This window comes from Callospermophilus lateralis, chromosome 3, assembly GCF_048772815.1.
Source record: "Callospermophilus lateralis isolate mCalLat2 chromosome 3, mCalLat2.hap1, whole genome shotgun sequence".
In the NCBI taxonomy this organism is placed as follows: Eukaryota; Metazoa; Chordata; class Mammalia; order Rodentia; family Sciuridae; genus Callospermophilus; species Callospermophilus lateralis.
The window spans coordinates 148,346,381-148,373,335 of NC_135307.1; the positions used below are offsets into that span (position 1 = coordinate 148,346,381).

General features: G+C 39.9%; 1 protein-coding gene across 1 annotated transcript in view; it reads left to right on the forward strand.

Annotated features, from left to right (window-relative positions):
- Fan1 (FANCD2 and FANCI associated nuclease 1) overlaps positions 1–26,955 on the forward strand; it is a 41,505-nt gene that overhangs the window by 3,601 nt on the left and 10,949 nt on the right. The window contains exons 3-13 of the mRNA XM_076851433.2: positions 266–406; positions 2,547–2,748; positions 4,330–4,563; positions 9,331–9,462; positions 11,380–11,488; positions 12,865–12,984; positions 15,960–16,124; positions 16,698–16,848; positions 21,349–21,452; positions 21,690–21,884; positions 22,428–22,556. Coding sequence (XP_076707548.2) covers positions 266–406; positions 2,547–2,748; positions 4,330–4,563; positions 9,331–9,462; positions 11,380–11,488; positions 12,865–12,984; positions 15,960–16,124; positions 16,698–16,848; positions 21,349–21,452; positions 21,690–21,884; positions 22,428–22,556 — 1,682 coding nt within the window. The remainder of the gene's footprint in view (positions 1–265; positions 407–2,546; positions 2,749–4,329; positions 4,564–9,330; positions 9,463–11,379; positions 11,489–12,864; positions 12,985–15,959; positions 16,125–16,697; positions 16,849–21,348; positions 21,453–21,689; positions 21,885–22,427; positions 22,557–26,955) is intronic.

Consider the following 26,955-nt stretch of genomic DNA (forward strand, 5'->3'; position numbering starts at 1 on the left):
AATTATTAGAGGAAGAAGAAATATTGACTAGAAAATAGGGGGATTTGATTTTAGAAGTTTAAAAATGACTCATGTTCATTACTAAATTGGAACTTTGTAAAATGACTTATATGAAATTATATCATTATACATAAGATGAGAAAATGTATATTCCTAATATAGTATATTTACTCACTTCAGGTTTTAAAAGTAAATGGGTAATTTGTATATTGTTTTTGAGAAAAAAAAAAGTAATTTTTTCCTATTTTTCTTAACTTTATCACAGCTAGTGGTCAGAAGTTATATGTAAGGCTCTTTCAACGTAAATTAAGCTGGATTAAGATGAATAAATTAGAATATGAAGAGATTGCTTCAGATTTAATACCTGTGATTGAAGAATTGAAGCACGCAGGCTTTCTCCAGACAGGTATGATCAGTAGATGATACTGAGAAATGAAATGGTAACCTGAAGAGTTCAGTTTCTGCAGAATGATGGTACTGTTAGTATGGTGCCATCTCCTGGTTGGTGCCTGGTAATAGTAATTACTTTTTTAAAATCAAGTTTTTAAACTTAGTGCAACAGATTATTCATGTGATGAGATAAGACCACCAGGACAGTGAAAACTTGTCTGCTCTTGCTTTCCTGACTTGCAGTTTTAAGACCATGAAATCACCCAGGTAGAGATTGTGCCATAGAAGAAATGCATCCCTCCTTGTCTCTGTCTTTCCAGCAAGAAGTTGAGTAATTTTACTCGGATTCTTCCATCTTTATAAAAGAACAAGGCTGGCTTATTTGAAATATGTATTTCTTCTAAAAACTTCATCTACCCACATGTGCACACACATACAGCTCTTATGCATTGACTGCCTGGAGAATTTTTAATTGATTTAAACCTATGTAAACAGTAAAGGAGAATATGTCTTCTCCAATGATATCCTGAGTTGTCTTGTCAGTAGTCTTCACTGAATACCTACCTACACAATATTGGGTGGAAACTTAGTTATGAGGAAAATGAAAACTGGTGAGCTTTGGATGCAGGTTGCTTACATTTTAGCAACATAAGCAAATTGAGCCAAATGGTTCCTTTGGGGCAGAGTTTGTTATGGGAGAGCAGCAGGTAAAGATGAAGTTAGGATGTTAGGGTGGGGTTAGATAGGGTGGACATGGGGAACATGGGGGCGAAGTCATGGAGGCTTAGCAAAAGAGCTTGGATATGAGTAGTTAGGTAGTAGGATCTGAGGCCCTCCATGGAGCATTGCTTCCCACACGTTGTTGCCATCAGGGTCACCTGGGAAAGGGAATCTTGATCCCTACTTGATGGGAAAGATCTGGGCAGATTCCATAAATTGATATGGTTGACCAGCATCCCAGCTGACTGCTGCTGTGACCTACCTTTAAATAACCTTTCAGTAACAAAACCAGAACCCAGATGTTTCATCATTGCACTCAGTCAAATCCAAGCCCTACTGATGATGCAACATCTCTCTGGCTGTTTCTCTGACCTTGTGGCTTCCCTCTCACTCCCTCTGCTGCAGCCACACAGCTTCAGTGCTCTTCATCATGCTGAGCGCACTCCTGTTTCAGAACCTTGGCCTTAATATCCCCTCCATGTAGGAGAGTTTCCATTGTCTGGCCACGTGGCTTATTCCTGGTTCCATTTACCTCTCTGCCATGTTAGCTCATCAGAAATTTGCCTGACTACCCTGTGTGAAACGGCCAGCCTCCTTGCGAGGCTCCCTTTATCTCACCTGTTTCTTTCTCCTTCTAGCAGTTATTACCACCTAACATTTAATCATTGGTTTATTTACTATGTCAGGAGGTAAGCTTCTTGTGGAAAGGCAATTTCCACAAAAAGACCTTGTAGTGTGCCCAGGGTCTTAACATTACCTGGCATGAGTGCACATTTAGTAAATATTTGTTGTGCGTAAGAAGGCACTACTTAAACTGTGAGTGCCTTATAGGCAGAGACCAGCCAGGCCAAATGTGTAGGGCCTGGTGTGGTGTCTGGGGCCCATAAAAGCAGAGTATGATTTCTGTGTGCCAAATGAGTGATCCAATGAAAGGATTTCCAGCCTGAAGCACGTGAGCAGGGAAGGGACTGTGGGGAGAAGAGGATGATCACTCTAACCTGGTTTGGAAAGTCCTTTTGAAGGTTTTGTAATGACAAAGATAGGGAATATATAGTCAAGTAATCTATTTGAGCAGCATGCCCAAACCATAATAGCTTTCCACATGTGTCTTTTTTGTAGTCACATTTTTCTTTTTGTGAGAAACTCTGTTATTTCAGAACTTTTAAGATGTATCTATCTTCCATGGTCTTTAATGGAGAGAATTTGGCAAACTCACCAAATTAGTTTTGGGTTTTGGCAAACTACTTAAATTTTATACAGTAAAAATTCATTTTATTTGTATCTACCTAAGCTTCCTTCTTTATTTTTTTATTTTTTTATTTATATATGATAGTGGAAGGCATTATACTTCCGTCTTTCTTTTACTATTCTACTTAGTAGAAAGTAGTAAAATTCCTTAGAACAATTTTTCACTTTTTTTTAAAACACTATTTCAGAATCTGAATTGCAAGAACTCTCTGAAGTGCTTGAACTTCTTTCTGCTCCTGAGCTGAAAACTCTGGCTAAGACCTTTCACTTGGTAAATCCCAACGGACAGAAACAGCAGCTAGTGGATGACTTTCTCAAATTGGCCAAACAGCGTTCAGTCTGCGCTTGGGGCAAGAGTCAGTCTGGAATCAGAGCAGTGATTTTAAAAAGGTTTGTTCCCTTTATAAGAGTAAAATTATTTAAAATGTTGATAACAAATGCTAACTTATTGTAGATTGTATGCTTTTTATAATTGTAATCCTTATTTCAGTTGAAATTAGATTGAGAAGCCTGGAAGAGCCTTATTTATAATAACTTAGGTTCTTTTTTAGCTTATTTTAAGCTTAAGATCATACTAGCCAGGCTCAGTTGCACATGCCTGTAATCCCAGTGACTCAGGAGGCTGAGGCAGGAAGATCACAAGTTCAAGGTCATACTCAGTAACTTAGTGAGATGCTGTCTCAAAATAAAAAAATAAAAAGGATTGGGATTCATCACAGTAGTAAAGTGCCTCTGGGTACAAACCTCTGTCCAAACAAAAAAAAGAAAACAAAAAAACCCATTTTAATTTCTAGCACCAAAAACAATAGTCAATAGAACAAAGATAGTAAATTCTTAGGTAATTTTTAAATCTTGAAACATGGTTGTACTATGTTGCTTAGGACTTTGCTAAATTGATGAATCTGACTCCTCCTCAGCCTCCTGAGTTACTGGGATTATAGGTGTATACCACTGTGGCCAGCAGAAGTGGGTACTTTTTGACAGTCTTTGTAGATGAATAGTTTTCAATAAAATGATGGTGTGATAGGAACCCTACTCTTTTCCCTCAGGTCTCTGGTAGTAGCACTAAATCTCTATAGTGCTCCCAGGGATGCAGCACTGTCTGCTTTTGGTTTCATTTCTTCTGGATGAGTTGGTATGAAGTCCTTACCAGGGTAGTGGTTCTTAAGTGATTTTTAACCAGCAGGGAGTATTTGGCATCATCTGGGCACATGTTTGGTTGCCATCACTGGAGATGCTGGTGCTAATGGCTTCCATTGAGTAGAGATCAGAGATGCTGATGAACATCATCTGAGGCATGAGATAGACCCGACAATGAAGTATTATCCAGCCTAAATACAGCAGTGCTGAGGCGGAGAAACCCTGCTACAGGTCCTAGACTTTAATTTAGACCTTCAAACCCACACTGCTGACATCCAGAATTGAACTGAATTCTCTCTGAGATGACCCTGGAATGGAGATGTTTCTGGACTACTTTGTACATTAGTGAGTAGCACCAAACCTTGGTACAGATTTGTACCATTTCCGGGTACACAAATGATGCTGCCTTACCAAGAGCTTTTGTTAGTGACATTTTAAATAAATACTTATTCTTTAAATTGCTACCAAAATCAATAGCTGAGAATTGGTGATGTTGAAGAGATATTACTTTTATGAGTTTTCTTGATATTTTAAGTGTTCATGACCATGGTAAACCTCATCCTATTCTGTGGTTAGGGAAGGAGACACTTTTACTGAGCCAAACCATATGTGAAACCATTTGAAGACATAAATTCAATCAATCCTGTGTCCTTAAGTGGGACTCTGAGCTCTGGAGAGGTTAAGCTTCACATGGTTGGAGGTGGTAGATTTGCTTTAGGTTTAGGATAATGAGTGCCATTTACCTTTATTGTACCTGAGACTAATATGCAAAATCTGACATTTAAATGCTTAATAACCAGAAGGACATTTCTATATTATATATTTTTGCAGAGCCAAAGACTTGGCTGGACAGTCACTGCGAGTCTGTAAAGGCCCCAGGGCTGTGTTTTCCCGGATCTTGCTACTGTTTTCATTGACAGATGCCATGGAAGATGAAGAAGCTGCTTGTGGTGGCCAAGGTCAGCTTTCTACTGTGCTATTGGTCAATCTCGGCCGAATGGAGTTTCCTAGTTATACCGTCAACCGGAAAACACAAATTTTTCAAGACAGAGAAGATCTTATCAGGTAGGAACATGTTAACTCACTATACTATCTGTGTATAAAATGAAAATTTAATAGATTTTATTATTTTTCCTTCCAGCCAAAGTAGAAACATTTAAGTTCATAGCCAAAACCATTTTGAAGTTTTCCTTTTTTTAGTTTTTGCCTTACTTACATGCATTTCTAATGTTCAGGGAGAATGTAGAAATGTGCTTAGGTTATGGTTGCCAAAAACAATGTGTTTTTAGTGAGAGCTACAAAAATTTTCCCTGACTTATGTTCCCAAATAGTTTTGGCAGGAAGCAATTTTTTAATACAGATTTTTAAACAAACCTGCCTTGTGAATATGTTGTTAGTATGAATAAGTGGAAAATGAATGTTTTCCTAGGAATAACACTTCAGATAAAGTTGCTAATAACTTTTTCACTAATTTATGTTAGTACATGGTTTTAGTGAAAATTTGGTTTGATCAGCAAAAGTAGGGGTTGATAAAAGGTTTAATAGGCAAAACAAAACAAAACAAAACAAAAAAGAACAAAAAATAAAACAACTTGTATATAAAAAATTTTTGCATTTTAAAATGTCACTTTTGATTCTTTTTTTTTTTTTTAATGAACATTTTTTTTTTAAAGAGAGAGAGAGAGAGAGAGAGAGAGAGAGAGAAAGAATTCTTTTTAATATTTATTTTTAGTTTTCGGTGGACACAACATCTTTGTTTGTATGTAGTGCTGAGGATCGAACCCGGGTCGCACGCATGCCAGGCGAACGCGCTACCACTTGAGCCACATCCCCAGCCCCAGTCACTTTTGATTCTTGATTTAAGATTTATGACTCAAAGTTAACTGAATTGATTCAGATATTGCTTTTGAGAAAGTTTTTTAAGTGTTGTCTAGAATAGCCATGTGCTTTAAAAAGTAAGTTATTGAGGAAAAAGTAAGTTATTGAGGGGATGTAGCTCAGTGGTAAAGGTTTGACTAATGTGCATGAGACCTTGGGTTCTATCCCCAGCATTACCAAAAGCGGGAGAGGGTAAGTAAGTTATTGAAATTATTTAACAATTTCAGTTTTTAATTAGTTTTTAATCAGTTTAGTATAAACTGATTTTAGCCTATTTTGCCTTAGCTGTTAGAAAGCTTAATATCTTACTTGGGTTCAAGAACTTTCTTAGCCAAATCTTTGTTTTTGTTTTTGGTACTGGTATTGAACCCAGGGTGCTTAACCACTGAGCCACATCCTCCTGCCTTAGCCTCCCTGGCTTCTGGGGTTAGACATTCGCATCACTATGACCAGCTCTTAGCCAGATCTTTTAACATGGCTATTTCCTCTACTCTACCTTCAGTTATCTTATGTCTTTTTACCTTTTTTGTTATTAGTGGCTTTGTGCTTTTCCCTTTTATGAGGCGCTGTGCTCTGAAGCTAAGTTTCAGTTTCACTATACTTGTCTGTAAAATGGGGAGAATAATAATATATTCTTACAGATATATGTGGGCACACATAAAGTGCTCACCACCTGACCTTTGCAAAATACTTAGTACATGTTAGTTATTATTGTAATTGTCATTCTTACTGTTATATCTATGAGAATTGCTTTTTAGTCATGTGATTGACAAAACCATAGTTGACAAGTTCATAAGTCAGAGGACTAGGGTGAAGAAATAAGCCATCTTCTATTCCTTCTAGAAAGTAGTATGTTGTAATAAAATAACTAAAATTCTCTTTGTTATGAAGAGGGCCTTAGCATGATAAATAAAATCAGATTTAATTGACTCCAGGATGAGATCATATTATATAGTAGCTGGTAATGTGATACGTGGCCTGGGAACCCTTTCTGCTCATTTCTGTACATGAAATAATTGATCCTTGTTTATTCAGTAAAAATGGGTTGAGTGTTAAAAATCTGTTATGTCCCTGAGTAGTGGAATTGCAGCAGTGAACAAGGTAGGGTTGCTGTCATCATGGGGTTACATCTCCCTGGAGAGATAGGTAGTAAACAGAATAACTGTAGTGTGTGAAAAGTGCCCTGACAATTGAGGTTTCGAAAAGGTAGAGAAATTCTACTTTGTAGAGAGTGTTGTGGGGAGGCCCTGGAATGTGACCCTGGAAAATAAGACATAAGAATAGAGAGGAGGTAGGCATGTCAGGGTCTGTGTTTCAGGCAGCTTTTTCATCACTGGGATTAAAAAACCTGATAAAAACAATTAGAAGAGGAAAAGCTTATTTTGGCTTATGGTTTCAGTGTATTGATGGCTCACTTTATAGCCCTAGGTCTGAGATGAGGCAGAACATCATGGCAGAAGGGCAAGGTATATGAAAACAGCTCAGGACATGGCAACTAGGAGCAGAGAAAGAGGCCCGCTCACCAAGGATGAAATATATACCCGAAAGTTAGGCCTCCAGTAAACTACTTTCTCTGGCCACATCCTACCTCTCTAAAGTTACCACCCAGTAAATCCATCAGTGGATCAATCTGCCATTAGATTGCATCTCTCATAATACATTTCACCTTTGGACATTCTTGCATTGTCTCACAGATGAACTTTTTTGGGAAACCTTATATCTAAACTATAAGAGTCTGGATCCCTGCTTCTAGGTGATGAGGTGAGCTGTGTATACACAGGCCTTTAGGCAGAAAAGAACTGGCTGAGTTGGAGAAATTCCAGAGGTCTCTGGCTATGGCTCTGGAGGTGGGGGAAGAGGTCAGTGGTGCAAGGGGAGGTTACTTATAGACCAGGATTGCAGGGGTCAGAGAATACTCAGCTTCTAAGCTCTAGTGAATAGACTGAATCTGTTCTCTGAGCAGTGGGAAGCTCTAGAAGAGATTAGGCAGGTAGCCAATCCATTTCCTGTTTTTAACCAAAGTGTCCAATGGAGTCATAGTTGAAGGGGAGCAAGAGAAGCCACAGAGAGGCTAGTTTGACCTTGGTGGTGGGAGCAGGTAGATAAGCTGAGGAAGGAAGTGCTTATATGAAATCTGTGGATGAGTCAAGCAAAACCAGTCAGCCTGGTTATTTTCAACATTCAGAGCCCTGGGCCCAAGCATTGAGGAAGTGGTCAGTGTGCACACCATGACTGTGGCCCAGGTAAACAAGGCGTGTTTCTCAGGGAGAGCTAGGCTAATATGCTGTGGTTGGGTATGCAGGCTGTAAGGACAGGAGACCTGTGACTGATGGATAATGATGGTCAGAGTACCAGCTATGGTCTTAGAGAGTGGGAGGAATTATCAGCAGTAAATGAGCTGGAAAGCTTTGTGGGGGGTGGGTCTTGCTTAGTGGATTAAATGCTGAAAGTCAGGGTTTTTGAGGATGACATGTAGATTGGAGACAGAAGTCTCCACAGCTGTTGGCACCTTGGCAGTGGAAGACAGGTGGAAAAGGGATTATTGGTGAGAAGGTCTAGGATCTAAGAGTGCTCTTTGCCCTCATTGATGTTAAAGTCACCAGGCCATTGTTATAGGAAACACAGAGATAGAGAAAGGAAGTAGGTAGCAGTTTCAGAAAATGGTAGAAGATAATCTGTCCAGGAGTCACGTGCCCTAAGGGAGGCAGGGGACCTCCCAGGAATGTGGGTTTCCAAGTATGTAGGAGAATGATTTGGGATTCCAGTCAGTGGAAGGGACTCATCTATGTGTCCCAGCCCTGAGTTGAGACCATTGGAGTGTCCTGTGTAAGAAGGCAGGGTGGAGGGAAGAACCTTGGGATGTGAAGGAGAATGCTGTTCCCACTTTAGCAGTTCCAGTTTGAGTCGGATAAGTGATAGGCACCACATGATGAGTCCAGATGGTGACAAGGTTGGCCTGGTGTTGATGGAAGGAGATGGGTGAAGTTTGACAGGGTTGATTTCAGGTGGCCTCTTGGAATTGGAGTATGGATCAAGCAGGTAGTGATTTCTGTTTTTTTTTTTTTTTTTTTACCTCAGGATTATCCATTTGCACAGTCATGAAATTATTAGATCTAAGAGTTTGTAAGCAGATTTTTACATTTGGAGTCATTTTCCTTTCCTCTTAATGTGTAGTGTTTGTACATACTGGTACTACATGCTTTAAGACATGAGTCAAATACAGTGAATATGTACCCAAAAGAGCTACGGAATCCACTGGTCAAATGTTTTTAATTTTGATATCTAGAAAAGTGATGAAAAGTCATATTTTTTCAGCTAAATGGTGTTATAAAGTTTCAGCATTGCTGTCTCCTACAGTGAATTCCTAGTTATATTTGAAATAATCTAAGTAATTCTCTTTTTCTTTAACACTTATTTTTTAGTTGTAGGTGGAAATAATACCTTTATTTTATTTTTATGTGGTGCTGAGGATTAAACCCAGTGCCTCACACATGCTATGCAAGCGCTCAACCACTGAGCTACAACCCCAACCTCTAAGTAATTCTCTTAACTTGGAATGCATACCTCTGGCTACTTTTGACTGCAAATGATTAAATTATCAAATTGACATCTTCTTATAATTCTGAAGTCAATTATATGTTTATTTGGTGGCTGCCAAATTGTTGAATGAATGGAAGAGTCTCAAAACATAGGAATGATGAACTGATTAATATCACATCACATTTATATAGTGAAATATATTATGTAATCATACAGTGTAAATTGGGCAGCCTATATCAGTTCTTTAGGGCCTTTCCAGTTATGTTAAATTAGTGCTAGAATAAAGTTTAAATAACCTTCACATTTTAACAAAACACACTTTTATCCTTCAGAGTTAGATCTAGCAGCTAGGATGCAGTAATTTTTGTGGAAACACCCCTTAACATTTGAAATTTGGATGGCATTTTTCCCCAGATACGCAGCAGCTGCGCACATGCTGAGTGATATTTCTACCGCGATGGCCAGTGGGAACTGGGAAGAAGCTAAGGAGCTCTCTCAAAGTGCAAAAAGGGATTGGAACAAACTGAAAAATCACCCTTCCCTAAGGTTAGAGATTTTTTTTTCCTCCTTCTTCAGTGCTGGAAATGGAACTCAGGGCCTCACATGTTAAGCAAGAGCTCTATCACTGAGCCAGACCTTTAGCAAGATTTTTTTTTTTTAAGATACCTGCCAAAATTTATCGTTGATCATTGTGTTCCAACTACTCAAGGTAATTTTATTCATGAATATTATGCTCCAGTTGGTCTTTGGTCAAACCAAGGTAGAGCTGTAAGTTTCTACTGGATTTTGAATGTTTTCCCCATGAAGAGTTAAGCAAATTTTATATAACTCAGATCCTTGAACAATAGACATTCAAGTGAATACTTACTCAGTATTTAGCTTGCCATCTTTAAGCATGTTGGCTTCCCTGAGTATCAGAGAGCTGAATTTAAATGATAGGGAAACCAGCAGCAGGACAGAGATGTGGCATGTAATAGGTAGGTTTTTGCAGTGAAAACTCAAGACAGTGTAAGTGAGCACTGAAAGTTCCGAGAGCACAAAACGTGATCTTTTATTGTTTAGTTTAATAAATTTTAAGCATCTTTGGTATTTATTAAGAAATGTTTTCCTTTATTGTTGTATAATGATCAGAAAATAATTAGGTTTACTCAGTGCCTCTTTTAGAAAAACATTTAGGAAACATTTATAATGAAAATTATAGTTAGGAAGTTAGATTACTGTAGAACAGACTGAGAACCTTCCTCTATGAAAGGCCAGAGAATTCATACTCGAGGCTTTGATTTTGTGTGGTAGCGACTTTACTCTGCCATTGTGTAGAAATAGGTACTGGAGAGAAAGAAATGAATGAGCATGGCTGTATTCTAGAAAACTGTATATATGGACACTGAAATTTGAGTTCCATGTTAATTTTCACATGCCTTGGAGTATTATTCTCCTTTTGGTGTATTTTATTTAAAATGGTAAAATTCTAGGAGGAGGAAGGACTGGAGAAAAGTTGACCAAGGGGTACTAAGTTATAGTCTGATAGCAGTAAGAAGTAGCTTGATAAAGAAAACGATTATGGGCTGGGGCTGAGGCTCAGTGGCAGAGCTCTTGCCTAGCATGCATGAGGCACTAGGTTTCATCCTCAGCACCACATAAAAATAAGACAAGTAGAATAAAGGCATTCTGTCCATCTATCTACAACTATAAAAAGAAAAAAGAAAAGAAAGAAAGAAATTTTGAACTGTTCATCCCAAAAAATTAGAAGGATTTTGAATGTGTTTTTCATAAACAGGTAATTGATGTTTGAAGAGATAGGTATGTTTAACCTGATTTTACATGGTCACCGAAACAATACATAGTACTCCACTAACTTGTACAGTTTTAGTGGGTTTATGTGTCGGTTAAAAACAAAAATAGGTAATAGCGATGCATACAGAAAAGGAAATAGAAAATACATTTTATAACATATATTTTTTAAAAAGGTAAAAGCCATTTTAGCTTAGAAAATTAGGGAGTTGGCCCTGGGTTTGGCCTGTGGGCTGGGGTTTGCTGACCTTGATTTAGAATATTACATATTGTTCTCATCTCTGTCTGCCATCTGAGTGACCTGGGATAGGATGACTAGTTATGAGAATGTAGGTTTGTGGTGTAAGAAATTGTATACAATTGGAAGTATTTAGAATACTTAAAAGACAAGAATTCAGCTGAGTGTGGTGGCACATACCTAGAATCCCAGCTACTCAGGCTGAAGCAAGGGGAACCCAAGTTCAAGGCCAGCGTCAGCAATTTAGTGAAACCCTGTCTCAAAGTAAAAAATAGAAAGGGCTGGAGTTGTAGCTCAGTAGTAGAGTATCCCTGGGTTCATATCCCTAGGATAAGAACAAAATAAAAAATAATATATAGGAATTTGATCTGCTTTTCACTTATAATTCTATATAACAAATAAACTAAAACTACTGGTTTACATTTTTATTTTAGATACCATGAGGAGTTACCACTCTTTCTGCGATGTTTTACTGTCGGGTGGATATATACAAGGATTTTGTCTCGGACTGTTGAAATCTTGCAGAGACTTCACATGTATGAGGTTAGAGCACCAGTCCCTCCCCTACCCTATTCTGAGATGGCAGCAATAAACATGTGAAGGAAACCTGCTAGGCTCTCTGCTTTGCTGCATACATGGTCATCACACAGTAACATAATGAGAGTGTTTAATGTAAGTAACCTGCTGTCTCTCGGGTTAGTAGAAAGAGGACAGCTGAAGACCAACAGCTGTTTTGTTTGCTTGTGAGTTAATGAGTCACTGTACTGGAATGGTCGTGGACAAGCCCAGTAGGGATCATGGACAGGTCTCTACAGCCTACGACTCAATCTCTTTCAGAACTTTGTGCAAGACCTGGACTTGGGAGATTTCCCCAAATCACTGAGGTGGAACTCTCAAGTCTCCTTAAGTTTCCCTGTCAGGTGCCATGGATTGTCTGAAAATAATCTACAGTTACAAATCAGAAATATGATTGGGTTTTCATACTAAACATAGTGAAGTTGCCAGAACTCCCTTTTGTTGTACTTGATATTTTTGTTGAAGAATGATGTTTTTGTGAAGAGGATATACTAAGCTGGGTATTAACCTGGGATCTGTGAATCTCAAATAGTATCAATGATGAATTTTAGGGCATCTGTGAACCCCAGAATTGCATGTATACAGGAGTTTTGTATTTTTCTGGGGTAAATATTACATGTTTGAAAGAGATATGAACCACAGAAAATTAAGAATGACTGAATAGCTGGATGTGGTGGTGCAGCTTGGGAGGCTGAGGCAGGAGGATTACTAGTTCAAAGCCAGCTTCAGCAAGAGTAAGATACTAAGCAACTCTGTGAGACCCTGTCTCTAAATAAAATATAAAATAGGGCTGGGGATGTGACTCAGTGGTTGAGTGCCCCCGAGTTCAATCCCTGGTACCTGCTGCCCCTACCCACACCCCACCCAAAAAAAGAATGACTAAAGAGTCTGCATATATCTTGACCAGAGAGTCTTCTTGTTGAAGTGGAGTGTTTGGATGAGCACACCTGTTATTACCGGCCTGCCTGCCTTGAATTCCTCTTTCTGTGGGTCCTCTGACCTGCTGGGTTCCCATAAGTATGTAAGTTTTTCAGCCCTGACCAGTGTGTCTGCTTCTGTGCTGGCCAGTGTGACTTGAAGAGAATGACCTTTGGTACCCACAGCCACCAAAAACTCAGTGCTAGCCCGTAGAGGACCTGTCTGTAAAACTAGGAAACCTCAGAATTCATGTCTAGTGCAGAAGGGCATCTCCAAGCACTTCTTCTGTCAGCTCTGATCCTTGGCTTTAGAAAGATATGCATTATAAATATACTTTATGGTCATGTTGTCTTCTAAATAAAATTAAGTTGATTTTTTTTTTTTTTTTTAAGTCTAATGGGCTTTCTCTGTTATTGTTGCAATAGGAAGCTGTTAAGGAACTTGAAAACCTTTTGTCACAGAAAGTTTATTGCCCTGATAGCAGAGGCAAATGGTGGGATCGACTGGCTCTTAACTTACACCAACACTTGAAGCGCTTGGAACCGGTATGCAAGAATATACCCAATGCTTTTGTTACTTCTGAATGAGTTTTTTAAATATGGAAAATTATTAAGTACTTTATCCATTCATTTTGGTGCTGGGGGTCAAACCCAGGACCTTGCACTTACTATGCAAGCAGTTACCACTGAGCTATACTCGAAGCTATACCTCCAGCCTGTTATATTCTGAATATAATTAGAACATTCATTTCTTTTGTTAACATTCTTTGTCTGACTTGTTCCAATCCAAGTAGAAATACCACAACCTTTAAAGACAGGAGACTGCTATCTTCTCTTCCATTATTTGGAAGATGGGTTCACAGTGGACTGTGTTGGGATTCAGGAGTTAGGATCTAGAACTCAAGGAAGATGATCAGTCCTCAACAGGTGCCTTCACGACAGTGTGTTTTGTTTTGTTTTGTTTTTGTTTTGTGGTGCTGGGGATGGAACCCATAACCTTACTCATGCTATGCAAGCATTTTCAGGAAGTTACATCCCCAGTACCTAAGGTAATGTTTTTGTTTTGGAAATAGTGATTTTATTTGCTTGTTGCCCTGATGGAAATGTTACTTTCCTTATCTTAACTGCAAGTGCTTTATGAGTAACTTTTTGTACTTCTGTGAGGTATTTTGCTGTGCCCTTGGGACATGTGTTGTCTCAACTGTAAACAGGCCACCACCTCTTGAGGGCACCAGGGCTCCCTATTCTGGGCATCTTGGGGACTTGGAAGTAGAGGGATTCTGCTGCCACTAATCCAGCAGGGTGGGGCTTCAGAGCTGCTGCTGCTGAGCCAGGCGACAACAGTGGCTCTTTGTGTTGCTGCCTGCGGGTCCCCCTCCCTGTCTACATTCCAGCCTGAATTAAAGTTGAATGGAGGGGACTGTGCCTCTGGGAGGTTTTGTTTTTTCCAGTGGCATATTAAATGAATCAGGGTGATACAGGAGTGGAAAAAATTGGCCATGGAATGTGGAACTGTGATGTAGTGTTTTTGCTGCCTTCCACTGAAAAAGTGCCTTGTTACCTCAGGTACCTGTGAAAAGCCATTGGAAGCTGTTTTGTTGTGGAGGTGGGCATGGTGCCCCCTTTCCTGCCAATGTTCTTTGAGGCTACAGTAGCAAGAGAAGGCGTCTCTTGGCCCAGCACCAAGCGTGAAAGAGACAGAGCTTGTGCTCTTACTACTGCTTTCTTTCTTCACAGTAAAGGCTCAAGGATGTTGCAGCTCTCTCCCTGGTTCACAGTGCTGCTCACAGGAGCCTTCCCTCAGAGTCACAGGGGCAGATAGGCTACTGAGCTTATTTTTGATTGATAGTAAGAAACTTACAGTTCCTTTTAACCTTTCTCAGCAATCTCACTGGCTACACTCACAGCCCTCATGATCATGTTACTATTCCTTATGTGCTTTATGTCAGTCCCTAGAGCAGAAGCCATTAGCAAGAGTGCTTATTCTTGCAGATTGCCAGGGGCCAGCCAGGGGCCCCAGAGCCAGGGTGGAGCTAGTCTGGCTATTCCCTCCCTGTTCCAGGCCTCTGCTGCCTGCTGTCTCCTGCCAAGGTACAGAACACTCTCAAATGGTCCGTTCTCACTGTTGATTCCTTTTATCCCCTCAATTCCTCATGGCCCGAGCCTTCGTTGATATTTCAGTTTCTTTTCTCTCTTTTTAAATTTTTTTTTACTGTAAGATATATGTAACATATGTAAAATTTGTCATTTTAACAAATTTTAAGTGTACAATTCAGTGGCATTGATTATGCCATGTTGTACAAGCATTACTCTAGTGTCTATCACTCCAAACAGAAACTCTGTAATCATTATGTAAATTCTCTCTGTTTTCTCCTTCCACAAACCTCACTTTACTTTCTGTGAATGTGCCTCTTGTGTATATTTCAAAAAAGTTGAATCACACAATATTTGCCCTTTTGTGTCTAAATTATTTCACTTAGCATAATATTTCCAAGCTTCATCCATGTTGCAGCGTGTCAGAACTTCATTTTTATGACTGAATTATAAATAATTCATTGTATATAAACCTCCTTTGGTTTATCCAGTCACGTATAAATGGATGTTTGGATTGCTTCCACCTTTTGGCTGTTTTTAATAATGTCCCCATGGACATGCATGTACAAGTGTATGTCTATGTCCCTGTTTTGATTTCTTTTGGGATATTCCTAGGTGTGGATTTTTGGGTCATTTTGGTAATTTTATTTTAGTTGCTTCAGAAACTGCCAAACTGTTCTTCAGAGTTGTTTGCAGTTTTTATATTTCCACCAACAAGGAACAAGGGTTTTAATTTCTCTATATCCTTGTCAATGCTTGTTATTTTCTGATTTCACCCATCGTAGCAGGAATAAAATGGTTTTATTTTACTATTTTTCAGTATTTCTCTCTGTTTATTTGTCCAACTTGGAACAACCTTGGGAAACATGTTAGACTCCTCCAAACTCTAGGTACCTTTCCTGTAAATAAGGAATTGGGCCCAGCTCTGCGGTCCTGACTCTTTATGAGAGCCACCTAGAAGTTTTGACGTCAGTTTCCTAGGTGCCTGTTGTGGAGTTCGCCTCATTTTGTAGATCAAGGGTGGGACACACATTTTCTTTCACTGCCCCTCACCCAGAAGAAATTCTGAGAACCACAGACCCAAATGTTCCTCTAAATTCTTTTCTAGCCCATGATGCAGGGATGTCCTGAGGGACATGCTCTTGATGTGGAAGGGGCCATGGGATGTTCTGTCCCCATGAATAATGAATAACATGCTGGTTGTGCTCCTGCACTTAACAATGAGGGTTATAGTTAATCTGTATGTTAAAAATATCAGAATAAGATCTAAGAAAATAGCTTGTATCTCTAGAAGTGCTATTTGCTTACTTGCACATTAGTAAAACTGAATAATTAGTAGTGAAATTTTCTTACTCTGTTAAGCTAAATTAGTAGATGCTGCCTTAGGGTTTTTTTAGGATCTTGATATGTGACATGTTATTTACTAGGCTATCAGGTGCATTATTAAAGGGCTGGACGATCCAGAGGTAAGGACAGGACACCGTCTTTCACTTTATCAGAGAGCCATGCGCCTGCGAGAGTCTCCAAGCTGTAAAAAGTATAAGCACCTCTTTCATCAGCTGCCAGAAATTGCTGTCGAAGATGTTAAACATGTAAGTAGTTTCATTTGGGTGCTTTGTTTGTCTTGAGTACTGGATTGAACCCAGGGTATGGCGGTTTTAAGTGCATGCTCTACCACTGAGCATCCTCCTCAGCCCTTTTTGTGTGCTTTGGATTTAAACACGTTTACTTGTTTGTTTTTCTGACTGAAAGCAACCTAAGCACAGTTTTAGTGTGCATTTTCATTAGGAAATGGAACAATCTAATGTGCATTTTGGATAATGACATGGCCATTGCTCCCATTTTCACTCTAATACTCCCTCCCCAATAAGAATGGGTCAGCTGGTGTGGTCACACCTCAATTAAGTGATTGAACTTTTGAGCAGGAGCTCAGAAAATCTGGTGGTTTCTCCTGGAAATGGGGGATCTGGAGAGTTTCCTCCCATGACAGATGCTTTCCAAAGGCCAGAACCTTATAGGTATGCCAGTGTGGGTCACACACTTTGTACTCTGTTAAAAGCACAGCTTTAGCATTAGGAAGGTTTATCCTCAAGACTCTATAGGCAGGTTTACAGGTATTTTGAGGTGAAGTGAAGCTAATGGATGTTCTTCTGTTGCTGTCCCAGGTGACCATCACGGGCAGGCTGTGCCCACAGCGTGGGATGGGCAAGTCTGTATTTGTCATGGAGTCTGGGGATACTGTTAACCCCACCACAGTACTGTGCTCTGTGGAGGAGCTGGCGCTGGACTATTACAGATGCAACGGCTTTGACCAGGGTAAACAGAAAACATTTCACCTATTCCAGACAATCAGCATGTAGGCGAACAGCATTTCCTGATGGTTTGTCAATAGTGGGTTGCTATCATCTCTCTTTCCTCTGCCCATGGTAGAATAAATACACTGCTAAGCCTGGCCCAGCTGCTTGTGAGGATCACAAGCTTGATGCTAGCCTCAACAACTTGGTGAGACCCTATACTGAAATAAAATAAAAAGGGCTGAAGATATAGTTCCTTGGTAGAATACTTAACCTGGCATATACTGGGCCTTGTTCAATCTTCTGTACTGCTGGGGGGGGGGTGGGGGAAGATACTGCTGATCAAGGAGTATAGAAAAGAGTTTTACTAGCTACAGTTTTTAAAGGGGGTCTTCTTCCCATTCCCCAGTATTCCCCACCTAATGCCTGTGAAGATCAGTGTTCTCTGGTGGGACATTAGAGACTGTCTTTGCTGTCATAGCTGTTAGTGAGCAGTAAGAAAGGGCAGAGGATGCTGGGTGCTGTGGCACTCGCCTACGGTCCCAGCGGCTGGGGAGGCTGAGACAGGAGAATAGCAAGTTCACAGCCAGCCTCAGCAACCGTGAGGTACTAAGCAACTCAGTGAGACCCTGTCTCTAAATAAAATACAAAATCGGGTTGGGGATGTGACTCAGTGGTCAAGTGCCCCTGACTTCAATCCCCAGTATAAAACTAAAAAGAAAGGGCAGAGGACTGCCAGAGAGGCTGCCTGATGACAAACCTGGTGCAGGGACTGAGGGCTGGGCTGCTTCTGAGAGGGTTATCAGACCCAGAATCAGGTCATAAATGAAAGAAGCTTGAAGGATCTGCTCCTCCTAGAGTGATGAACTTGGATCCCAAGTCCTGCTACCTCATTTCCTTGGAGAATCCATTGTCCCTCTACCTCTTGACTCAAGAATGAGTGGAGCTGACCTCTGGTTGCCTCCTGCCCAACTGTGTGCTGTTCTTAAGAGTGTTAGGGTATTTCAGTCTGTGACACACAGTCAATCTCTGGGGGCTCCACCTGGTGAGTTTATGAATATGCCAAGCAGGTCTAAGAGAGGAAGTGCACATTTGACTATGACAAAGTTTATATTTTGGAGCTGGGACTGGCCATTTGAGAAAAATATACATGAGTTAGTTTAAATGTGCTTGCTCTTCCTTTTCATATCATGGTTGTTGCAGGCATTTCACTCAGTCAGTTAGTAGATTTGAGGTGTTAGCTTTCCTCTTAGGGCTTCTTCCTTGTATGCACAGACATGATAGAGGATGAGCCCTTCCATACCACAGCCCAGAAGGGCCTGTTGGCCATGGCTGTACCTCCCAGGAGTGAGGCACAGTTGTGGACCACATGTGTTATGGTTGGATCCTGCTTGTGCAGGCTGTATGTTTGTGGAGTCACTCAGAATGAGAGCTGCTTTGGATGTCTCTTGTCACAGGCACTATTACATAACAACAGATAAGGGTTTCATTTTTTACAAAATAACTGACTCATTTCTTGGGTCACTTAGAAACTCCTTCTGTTTGGGTATTCACCAACATCAGCTTCTCTTCCCTTCTTTTATTCTTTCTTTGATTTTGGTCTCAGAGAATGAACTGTAAATTCAGTGCTTTATCTAAGGTTCAGGGTCAAGTGAAGACATTGAGCACTTACTTGCCTTATAATTGGTAAAATAAAATTGTCATTCCTGGCCCTTAGTAGAATCTAGTACTGAGTAGAAAAATAAAAGTAAATCAAGGAGGGAAGAATTACAGAGGAAGCTCCTTTGTTCTATATTTAAGATAAGGAATAAAGTAGGGCTAGTTGTCCTGGAGATACCCTGAGGGCCTGGCTCTAATGTTTTGTTTTGATTTTTGATTTTTATGAAACTTTTTATTATGGAGGATAGTGACCATGACTCTGCAAAAGTGGAAAACCTTGGGGCTGAGGTTGTGGCTCAGTGATAGAACGCTCACCTAGCACACGTGAGGTGCTGTGTTCAATCCTCAACACCACATAAAAATAAAAACAAATGAAAATAAAGGTATTGTGTCCAACTACAGCTAAAAAAATAAATAAATAAATAAATAAAAACCTGGAAAACCTTTCTGATCTTCAAAACTCACCCAGCTCTCATCTTCTTTTTCTCTTTTGCTACCGATTTCCCCTGGAATTTGGAAGCCGACCCCAGGTGTCCTCTCATGGTACTTGTTTTGCAGCTCACATGGGCCACTCCTGGGGACAAGTCTTTCCCATCTTCACATCCAGACAGCATTTTCCCTGTGTCTGTGCTGTAGGGTCACTAGTGTGAAAAAACAGTCTGATATCTTCAGATAGGTAAAAATCAAAGACATTACTCCACTTCAGCATCATGTGAGTGTTCAGATTAATGATAGTTTTAGAAGGATAACTACAAGATAGAATTTTTTAAAATATGGGTTTCTTTCTGGTGAGTGCTAAGATTAATCTATATAATCTTTATAATAGGGAAGGGTGATGCTATTGGGGAAGAAGTGTGGAGGCCAGTGAAAACAGAGATACAGTAGGCCTGAAAAGGCTAGACAGAAAAGAACAGAATGAGAATTCCAGCTCCCAGATAATGTCATAGGAGATGTGAAAGCTGGGCAGTTGCTGAAAGAAAGGGCAGGCTGTAAACCAAGCCATTACCCTGACAAACAGTTGGAAAATTCTCTTCATAGAATACTAAATAGTTTTTATAAAAATATATTTCTGTATAAATATATTTTTCATTTTTTAATATTGATGCAATGAAAATGAGCTGAATACTTGCTGGGCTTTAGTCTAGAGGAGATTTCACATAAGGGTAATCTCAAACCCCTTTAGAGATGGTTATTTCCGAATTTCTCAGAAGGATTGCACCAAAAATGACTTCAGTTGGAGTCCACATGCATCACGTGCCAAGAAGTTCAGGAACAATTCTGGCCTCCATATTCCTGACTGAGCAGTATATACAAAAGGACAGGAAACTGATTAGAAGTCAAGGCCTAACTTTCTTCCTGGCAGGACAGGAGCCCAGTATCCTGGTACAAAGCTTTTTAGTAAAGTTCAAGGCTTTAGCCAGTGGCTCCAAACAAGTCCTGTTTTTGCCTCTGTTCTTTTGAATCATAGAGACAGGCTGCAGAGACCAGGGGCTAGAACTAAGACAGGGACAGAACAAAGAGAGTCTGGCACAGCTCAGGAATGCAGGACAGAGGAACAGGTCATATACTGCTGCTAGTGGAGACTCTGGTCTCTGTCCCAAGAGCACTTTTTTGTGCCCTTGAGGCCAGACTGCAGATGATTCACAGTGTCCCTGCAGAACCTGCGAGCCTGGGTGGCAGCCACATGGCTGACCCAGGAAGGCACATAGTGAGCAAGCAGCCCCTCAGGCCAGCCTCCCAGGTAGATGAGTGGTGTTGTCTGGTCTCGGCTTTCTGCCCTATGCTCATTGTGGCCTTACACATGTGGACCAGGGCCTGCAGTGTCAAGAGTCTGGCCAGCCAGAGAACTTTCTTGCCAGTGTGCACAGTGTGTCAGAAGTGGAGTCTGTTGTTTGGTGCCTCCTTTAGCCAAAGAAGTAATGTGCAGAGAGGTATCCATGTGGTTATCTTCCCTTTTGGGTGTGGTGATATACAGAGAAGCTCAGCTTAGAATAGCTCGGCAAACAGGAACTCTCTGGGGACAGAGGTATGGGGCTATGCCAAAACCTATTTTTTAAAAACTAAGTTAATTTTATTATGGAATGAAAAATATCAGCCAAAGGAGAGGTAAAGAATGGTTGGTGGGTGAATGACCAACCCATTTAATGGTATCCCATTTAGCAAAACAGCCAAAGCCCACTCTTATCCGGTTATGGACTCTGCCTTTGGCTTTCAGTGATCTGGCACTTTATTTCTTTCTCTGAGGTGGTCTCCCAGTTAGAAATATGTGTGGGACATGAGGATGGAGTATCTAAATTAAAATTGGTTTTTAAGACTGAAAGCTTCTATAAAAGCCTTGAATACTGGAAACACTCGGAAGACCTTGTTCAGGCCAAAGCAACATAGTATGTAGGTAAGTGAGGTGAAGTGTAGCAGCACCTGCTAAGTCTGGGGGTGTGGACATGGCCACTGCTCCCCAGTCTCCTCCTGTCAGTCCCTTTATGGACATGTTCTTGAGCAGTATTGGGGGATGCCTGACACAGCCTCCACCACTAAATCAGACCTGCTTTTTTATTATTAGTATTTTTTTAAGAAAACATATTCCTTAGGTTATTCACTAAAGTGAAAAACACTGCTTTGTGGCTTTGCAGCGTTCATATGAACTTTTCCATGATTACTAAGATTTTCACCCTTCAATGGGCTTCTGTATGCAAATAATATAGTATAAGAAAATGATTTAGGAATGGCATGAAATTAGCATTTTCTTCAGACTAAAAATATTTATTATTTCCTTGAAATTGAATATGCAGCAGATGACAGTGGCATTTTCGAAAAAGAAAACAGACAAAACTGATTTTTCCTCCATGTGTATGATTTGTTGCAGGCATCCATGGAGAAGGGTCTACCTTCAGCACCCTGTATGGCCTCCTTCTGTGGGATATAATCTTCATGGATGGGATACCAGACGTCTTCAGAAACGCCTACCAAGTAAGTTGTCAGTGCTGCCTTATGAGGAGACCCTTCTGCATGCACCTGTGATTCACACCCACTTGTGTAATTAATTCCTTTCATATTGGTTATATATATCAGATAATTTTTGCAAACCTTTTGAGAAGAAGAATGTTTCAACCAACTGGCCATTTTCCAAATTGCATAGGTTTTGAGTATTGTTGAGGAGTCTGCTCTCTAGGCATGCTGTGAGAGCTTGCTTTCTCTGTGACACAGGCATCCCCACTGGACTTGTGCACAGACAGCTTCTTCACCAGCAGGGGCCCAGCCCTTGAGGCCAGACTGCAGATGATTCACAGTGCCCCTGCAGAGAACCTGCGAGCCTGGGTGGCAGCCACATGGCAGGCCCAGGAAGGCAGAGTGGCTTCTCTTGTCAGCTGGGACCGCTTCACTTCTCTTCAGCAAGCTCAGGTAACAGTTCATCTGTATGGCAAGAGCTGGTCCCAAAGTGATGTCTCCCTGGTCCGGGTGTCTTTTTGGCAACTATCAAAATGCACACAGGTGTGTGTGTGTGTGTGTGTGTGTGTGTGTGTAAGCGAGAGAGAGAGAGAGGGAAAGAGAGAGAGGGACACACACACACACACACAGATAGCTTCTTTTTGTTTGACAGGACTCTTTTCTGTCTCTTTTTAACTACTGGCCTCTATGAGTCATTGCAGTCATATTCCTGAGTTCTGACTCTAAAGTTCCTTCTTCCTCAGATGTTCCCCAGGATGTTCACACAGGGCAGAAGCCTGATAACTGATTGAAGAGAACTGGTTCCCCAGAGTTCATTAGTGGGGATTTTTGACAGTGGCTCTGGTCCCTCCATAAGCAGCAAAACAACCTCTGGTGTACCTGGAATCCATTTCTGTTGAACTACTCTGGAGTTGTTCTTTGTCTCTTAGTTGCTGAAGCCTATTTGAGGATCTCCGCCCAAGAAAGTGGCTAACTATTCATGTGTTTTGTGTTCAGGATCTTGTCTCCTGCTTGGGGGGTCCCATCCTCAGTGGTGTGTGCAGGCGACTAGCTGCTGACTTCCGACACTGCCGAGGGGGCCTCCCTGACTTGGTGGTGTGGAACTCCCAGAATCACCACTTTAAGGTCAGTGGAACCAGAATGGAAAGTTATGTTTGTAATTTTGTTTGCAGCTGAATCAGAGGCCTCACTTTAGACACTACTTGTGTGGCTGCTTCCAAAACTGAATTCCTCAAGAGCTCCTAGGCCGAGGGCAGGGGTTTGGGCAGGGGGTGTCCTCCCTCAGGTTGTGCACCACAAAGTAGCTTGTTTCATCTGAGCAGGTGAGTGAGAGGAGCCATTGAGCCTGGTGGAAGGCCAGGTCTCCTGCACCTTCATCATGGAAGTGGCAATTCATCACTCTTGCTGTTTCTGTTCTCAGAATAAGTCACCAGGTCCGGCACACACTCAGAGGGAGTGGGTCCCATAGGGTGTAGACACAAAGAGCTTTGTTATGCTCCCTGAGAGTGAGCACCTCCTCAGTTGTTGTTCATGGGGTACTTTACTTGCCTACCCTGAACCCTGCCCTGCTATGCTGCACTGGTTGGTTGGTTGCTTCTTATTGAGTTTCGAGATTAAAAATAAACTTGTGTGTATATTATATATATTATATGATATATATATTTCCTGGATACAAGTCTCAGTTATATTTCATCTAGGTCTATGGCTTCTCTTTTCATTTTCATAATAGTGTCTTAGAAGAGTAGAAGTATTAAATCTTGACAAAGTTCAGCTTACCTTTCTTTAATGGATCATATTTTTGGTGTCAGATATCAAAAAGGTCCTTAAACTAATAAAAGGACATATCAAGTTTTCAGAATACAAATCAATATGCAAGAATCAATTATATTTCTATATAGTAGCAGCAAGCAAACTGGAAGTTGAATAAGCAGCATCAAGAATATAAAATATTTAATAAGGATCAACCTGTTAAGAGATATACAAAACCTAAACACTGAAAACTAAAAATATTTCTAAGAGAAATTAAAATATAAATTGATCCTTATTAAGTATTTTATATTTTGATGTTATTTATTCAACTTCCAGTTGCTTGCTCCTACTTTATAGAAATATAGTTGATTCTTGCACATTGATTTGTATTCTGAAAATTTTTTGGTGTATTTCATTGGATTTTCTACATTAGCATTCAGATTGTCTGCTAAGAAAGAGAGTCTTAATTTCTTCCTTTCCAGTATTGATATTTTCTTTCCTCTTTCCTGACTGATTGCACTGGCAGAACCTCCTATATAGACTGTAAGTGGGAAGACTGGAATCCCTTGTTTCTGATCTTAAGGGAAAGCTCTTAGTCTTTCATTATTAAGTATTGTGTCAGATGCAGATATTTTGTAAGTACCTTTTATCAGATTAAGAGATTTCCCCTTATATCTAAGTTTTCTAAGAGTTTTTATCAGGAGTTAGTTGGATTTTGTCAAATGTTTTTAAAAAATTAGGGCTGGGGTTGTGGCTCAGTGGTGGAGTGCTTGCCTCACTCATGAGAGGCACTCAGTTTGATCCGTAGCACTACATTAAAGTAAATAAATAAGACAAAGGCATTGTGTCCATCTGCAATGAAAAATATTTAAAAATTTGACATTATTATACGATTTTCTCTTTACTATGTTAATAACATATTTTACATTGGTTTTTAAATCTTTAAATATTTTATTACATATTCTAAAGAAGTTACAAAGGCACACACAGTAGTCAGGTAAGCAGTTATGTATAGTTAATTAGTACTTGTATAAGTCAAAGACAGGACTGTTGTAAACTGTACAGCAGAGCTCATTGGGATAGTACATAAGGCCTTCCAAACAGTGGTTATCAGAACCACCCAAGGAAGTTCAAAGAAAACTACAGATTCCTGCTAGGCACGGTGTCACATGCCTGTAATCTCAGTGGCTCTGGAGGCTGAGGCAGGAGGATCCTGAGTTCAAAGCCAGCCTCAGCAACAGCAGGTGCTAAGCAACTCAGTGAGACCCTGTCTCTAAACAAAATATAAAATAGGGCTGGGATGTGTCTCAGTGGTCCAGTGCCCCTGAGTTCAGTCTCTGGTACAAAAAAAAAAAAAAAAAGCAACAGAAAACTACAGATTCCTGTGTCCACATCCCCCAAATTATGATTCAAAGGGTGTGAGTGAGGGTGTGTACAATCAGGCTTGAACCAGTGATATAGAACACAATCCTTTCTTGATTGGATATGGGTGGCTGAGGATACTGAAGTGACAAAAGTAAAAACATTTTAGACCCAGAAATTGGTGATGGGTATTGAGCTTCACAGTAAGAAGCATTTCTTCATTATGGCTATGGCTTAAGGGAACTGTTGGCTTCCTCAAGTCTTGGCTGGCCCTTTTATTCAGAATTCCATCTACTCATTGCTTGATCTCAATAGCTGTTCAACATCACTCTAGCCACAAGTCACCACAGGCCAAGAGCAGCCAGAGGCCCAAGAGTCTCAAGAACTTCCTGATCAACCATTCACCTCAGTGAGATTCTTGCCTGTTTTTTAACTCCAGGCCTAAATACTGAGTAACAATAAAATTAAATATTTCTTTAGCCCTGGCTTCCACTTCTCCCTTAACTTGTAGATATTAAAAATTGCTCAACTTATCTGTACCTTTGGATAAAAGCAGGTTGAAATGTTTGGACCCTTCTACTCTGGATAATTTGGCAGACTTTAGCACATAATCTTAGTCAAAATAAACAAATTTTTCCATCCTGGGTACTTTTCTGGTACCCAGACAACAGTATCCAACATCAAGACTTTGAAAGCATCCAACTTTACAATGTCTACCACTGCTTCATGCACAGTATCATGGGCTCCCTCATCAAAAGTCAGCTTTCTCCAGCCAGTGAGAAAACTGGAAACACTTTGGAAAACTGGCTCAGTTCTAGGATTGTTTTTAAGATCATTTCAGCAAGTTTCTCTCTTCTGGTACCCAGAATGCAGATGAATTTATTCTATATCCTAAAGTCTTTCTGAAGATTCTGCAGTTCCTCTGGGCCATGATGGTTCATCTTCCAGGTGATTTCACTGTGCCTCATTTCCCAGAAGAGCTTGGTTTGAAATCTTTATTTATTTGTTTTGTTTTTGCAATGCTGGGGATCAAACCCAGGGCCTCCTGTATGCTGGGTAAATGCTCTACCACTTGATTTTTCAATCTTACAACCTAACTTGCATTTCTTAGATAAGCCTCACATAATACATAATAATTGTGATAAAGTGTGGATTTGATTTTGTAAAATATTACAATTTTTGCATATATGTTCATGAAAGATATTGATCTGTAGTTTTCTTATAATATCTTTGTTGAGTTTTGGTTTCAGGGCAATATATTACTGGCCTTTATAGAATGGGATGGAAAATAACATTTTTGGTCTTCAGCAATAGTTTGTGTACAATTATTATTAGTCCATAAAATCTTTGGTGGAATTAAACAGGGAAGCCTAACAGGCCTGGAGTTTTCTTTTTGGGCAACTTCAAAACTCTACATTTCTTTTTTAATCAACATAGAGCTATTCATGTTATATTGATTGAACTTTGGGAGTTTGTGTCTTTTGAGAAGTTGTCCATTTCATGTAAGTTGTTGAATTTTTTTGGCATAAAATTGTTCCTGTTTCTCCTTGTTATTTAAATATCTGTAGAATCATTATTTCTATCATGCTTTTATTCCGATATTAGCGGTCTGTATCTTTTCTTTTTGTGACCTATCTGGTGGGAGATTTATCAATTTTATTGATTTTTCTCAAAGAACCAGCTTTTGTTATCATTGATTTTTCTCTATTGTCTTTGTTTCATTGATTTCTGCACTTCTCTTTATAAGTTCCATTCTTCTGATTACTTTGGATTTAATTGTTATTTATGGTTTCTTAGAGAGGGAGTTGTAATCATTACTTTGAAAGTTTCCTTTTATAAGTCCAGTTTCAAATATCATCTTCTAATTACGTAGTACTGGTGCATGGTTACACCTTAATATTATGTTTGGTCGTTTTCCTAAACTTACTTATTGTGCTCAATAAAGTTACTGATTATTTCTTTGTCGATTATATTGGATTATTCATAGGAAAACACAGTGTGTTTGGGAAGTAAATTTGCTTTGTCATTTGCAAAAAAAGAAAAAGAAAGTTTCTTTTTCTAATAGAAGTTCATTGGATTAGACAAAGGGGAATGAAGGGAAGGGAGAGGGGAAAGGAACAGGAAAGACAGTAGAACGAATCAGACATAACTTTCCTGTGTTTATATATAAATACACAACCAGTGAAACTCCATGTATGTATAATATGTCAAAATACACTCTACTGTTATATATATCTAAAAAGAACAATTTTTAAAAAAGTTTCTAATAAAGGTGTTTAGCACTATACATTTCTTTATAAGCACTGCTTTACCTGAATCTCACAAATCTGATATGTTGTTTTCATTTTCATTCAGTTCAAAATACTTTTTTGGAACTGGGGATGTAGCTCAGTAGTAGAGTGCTTGTATGCAG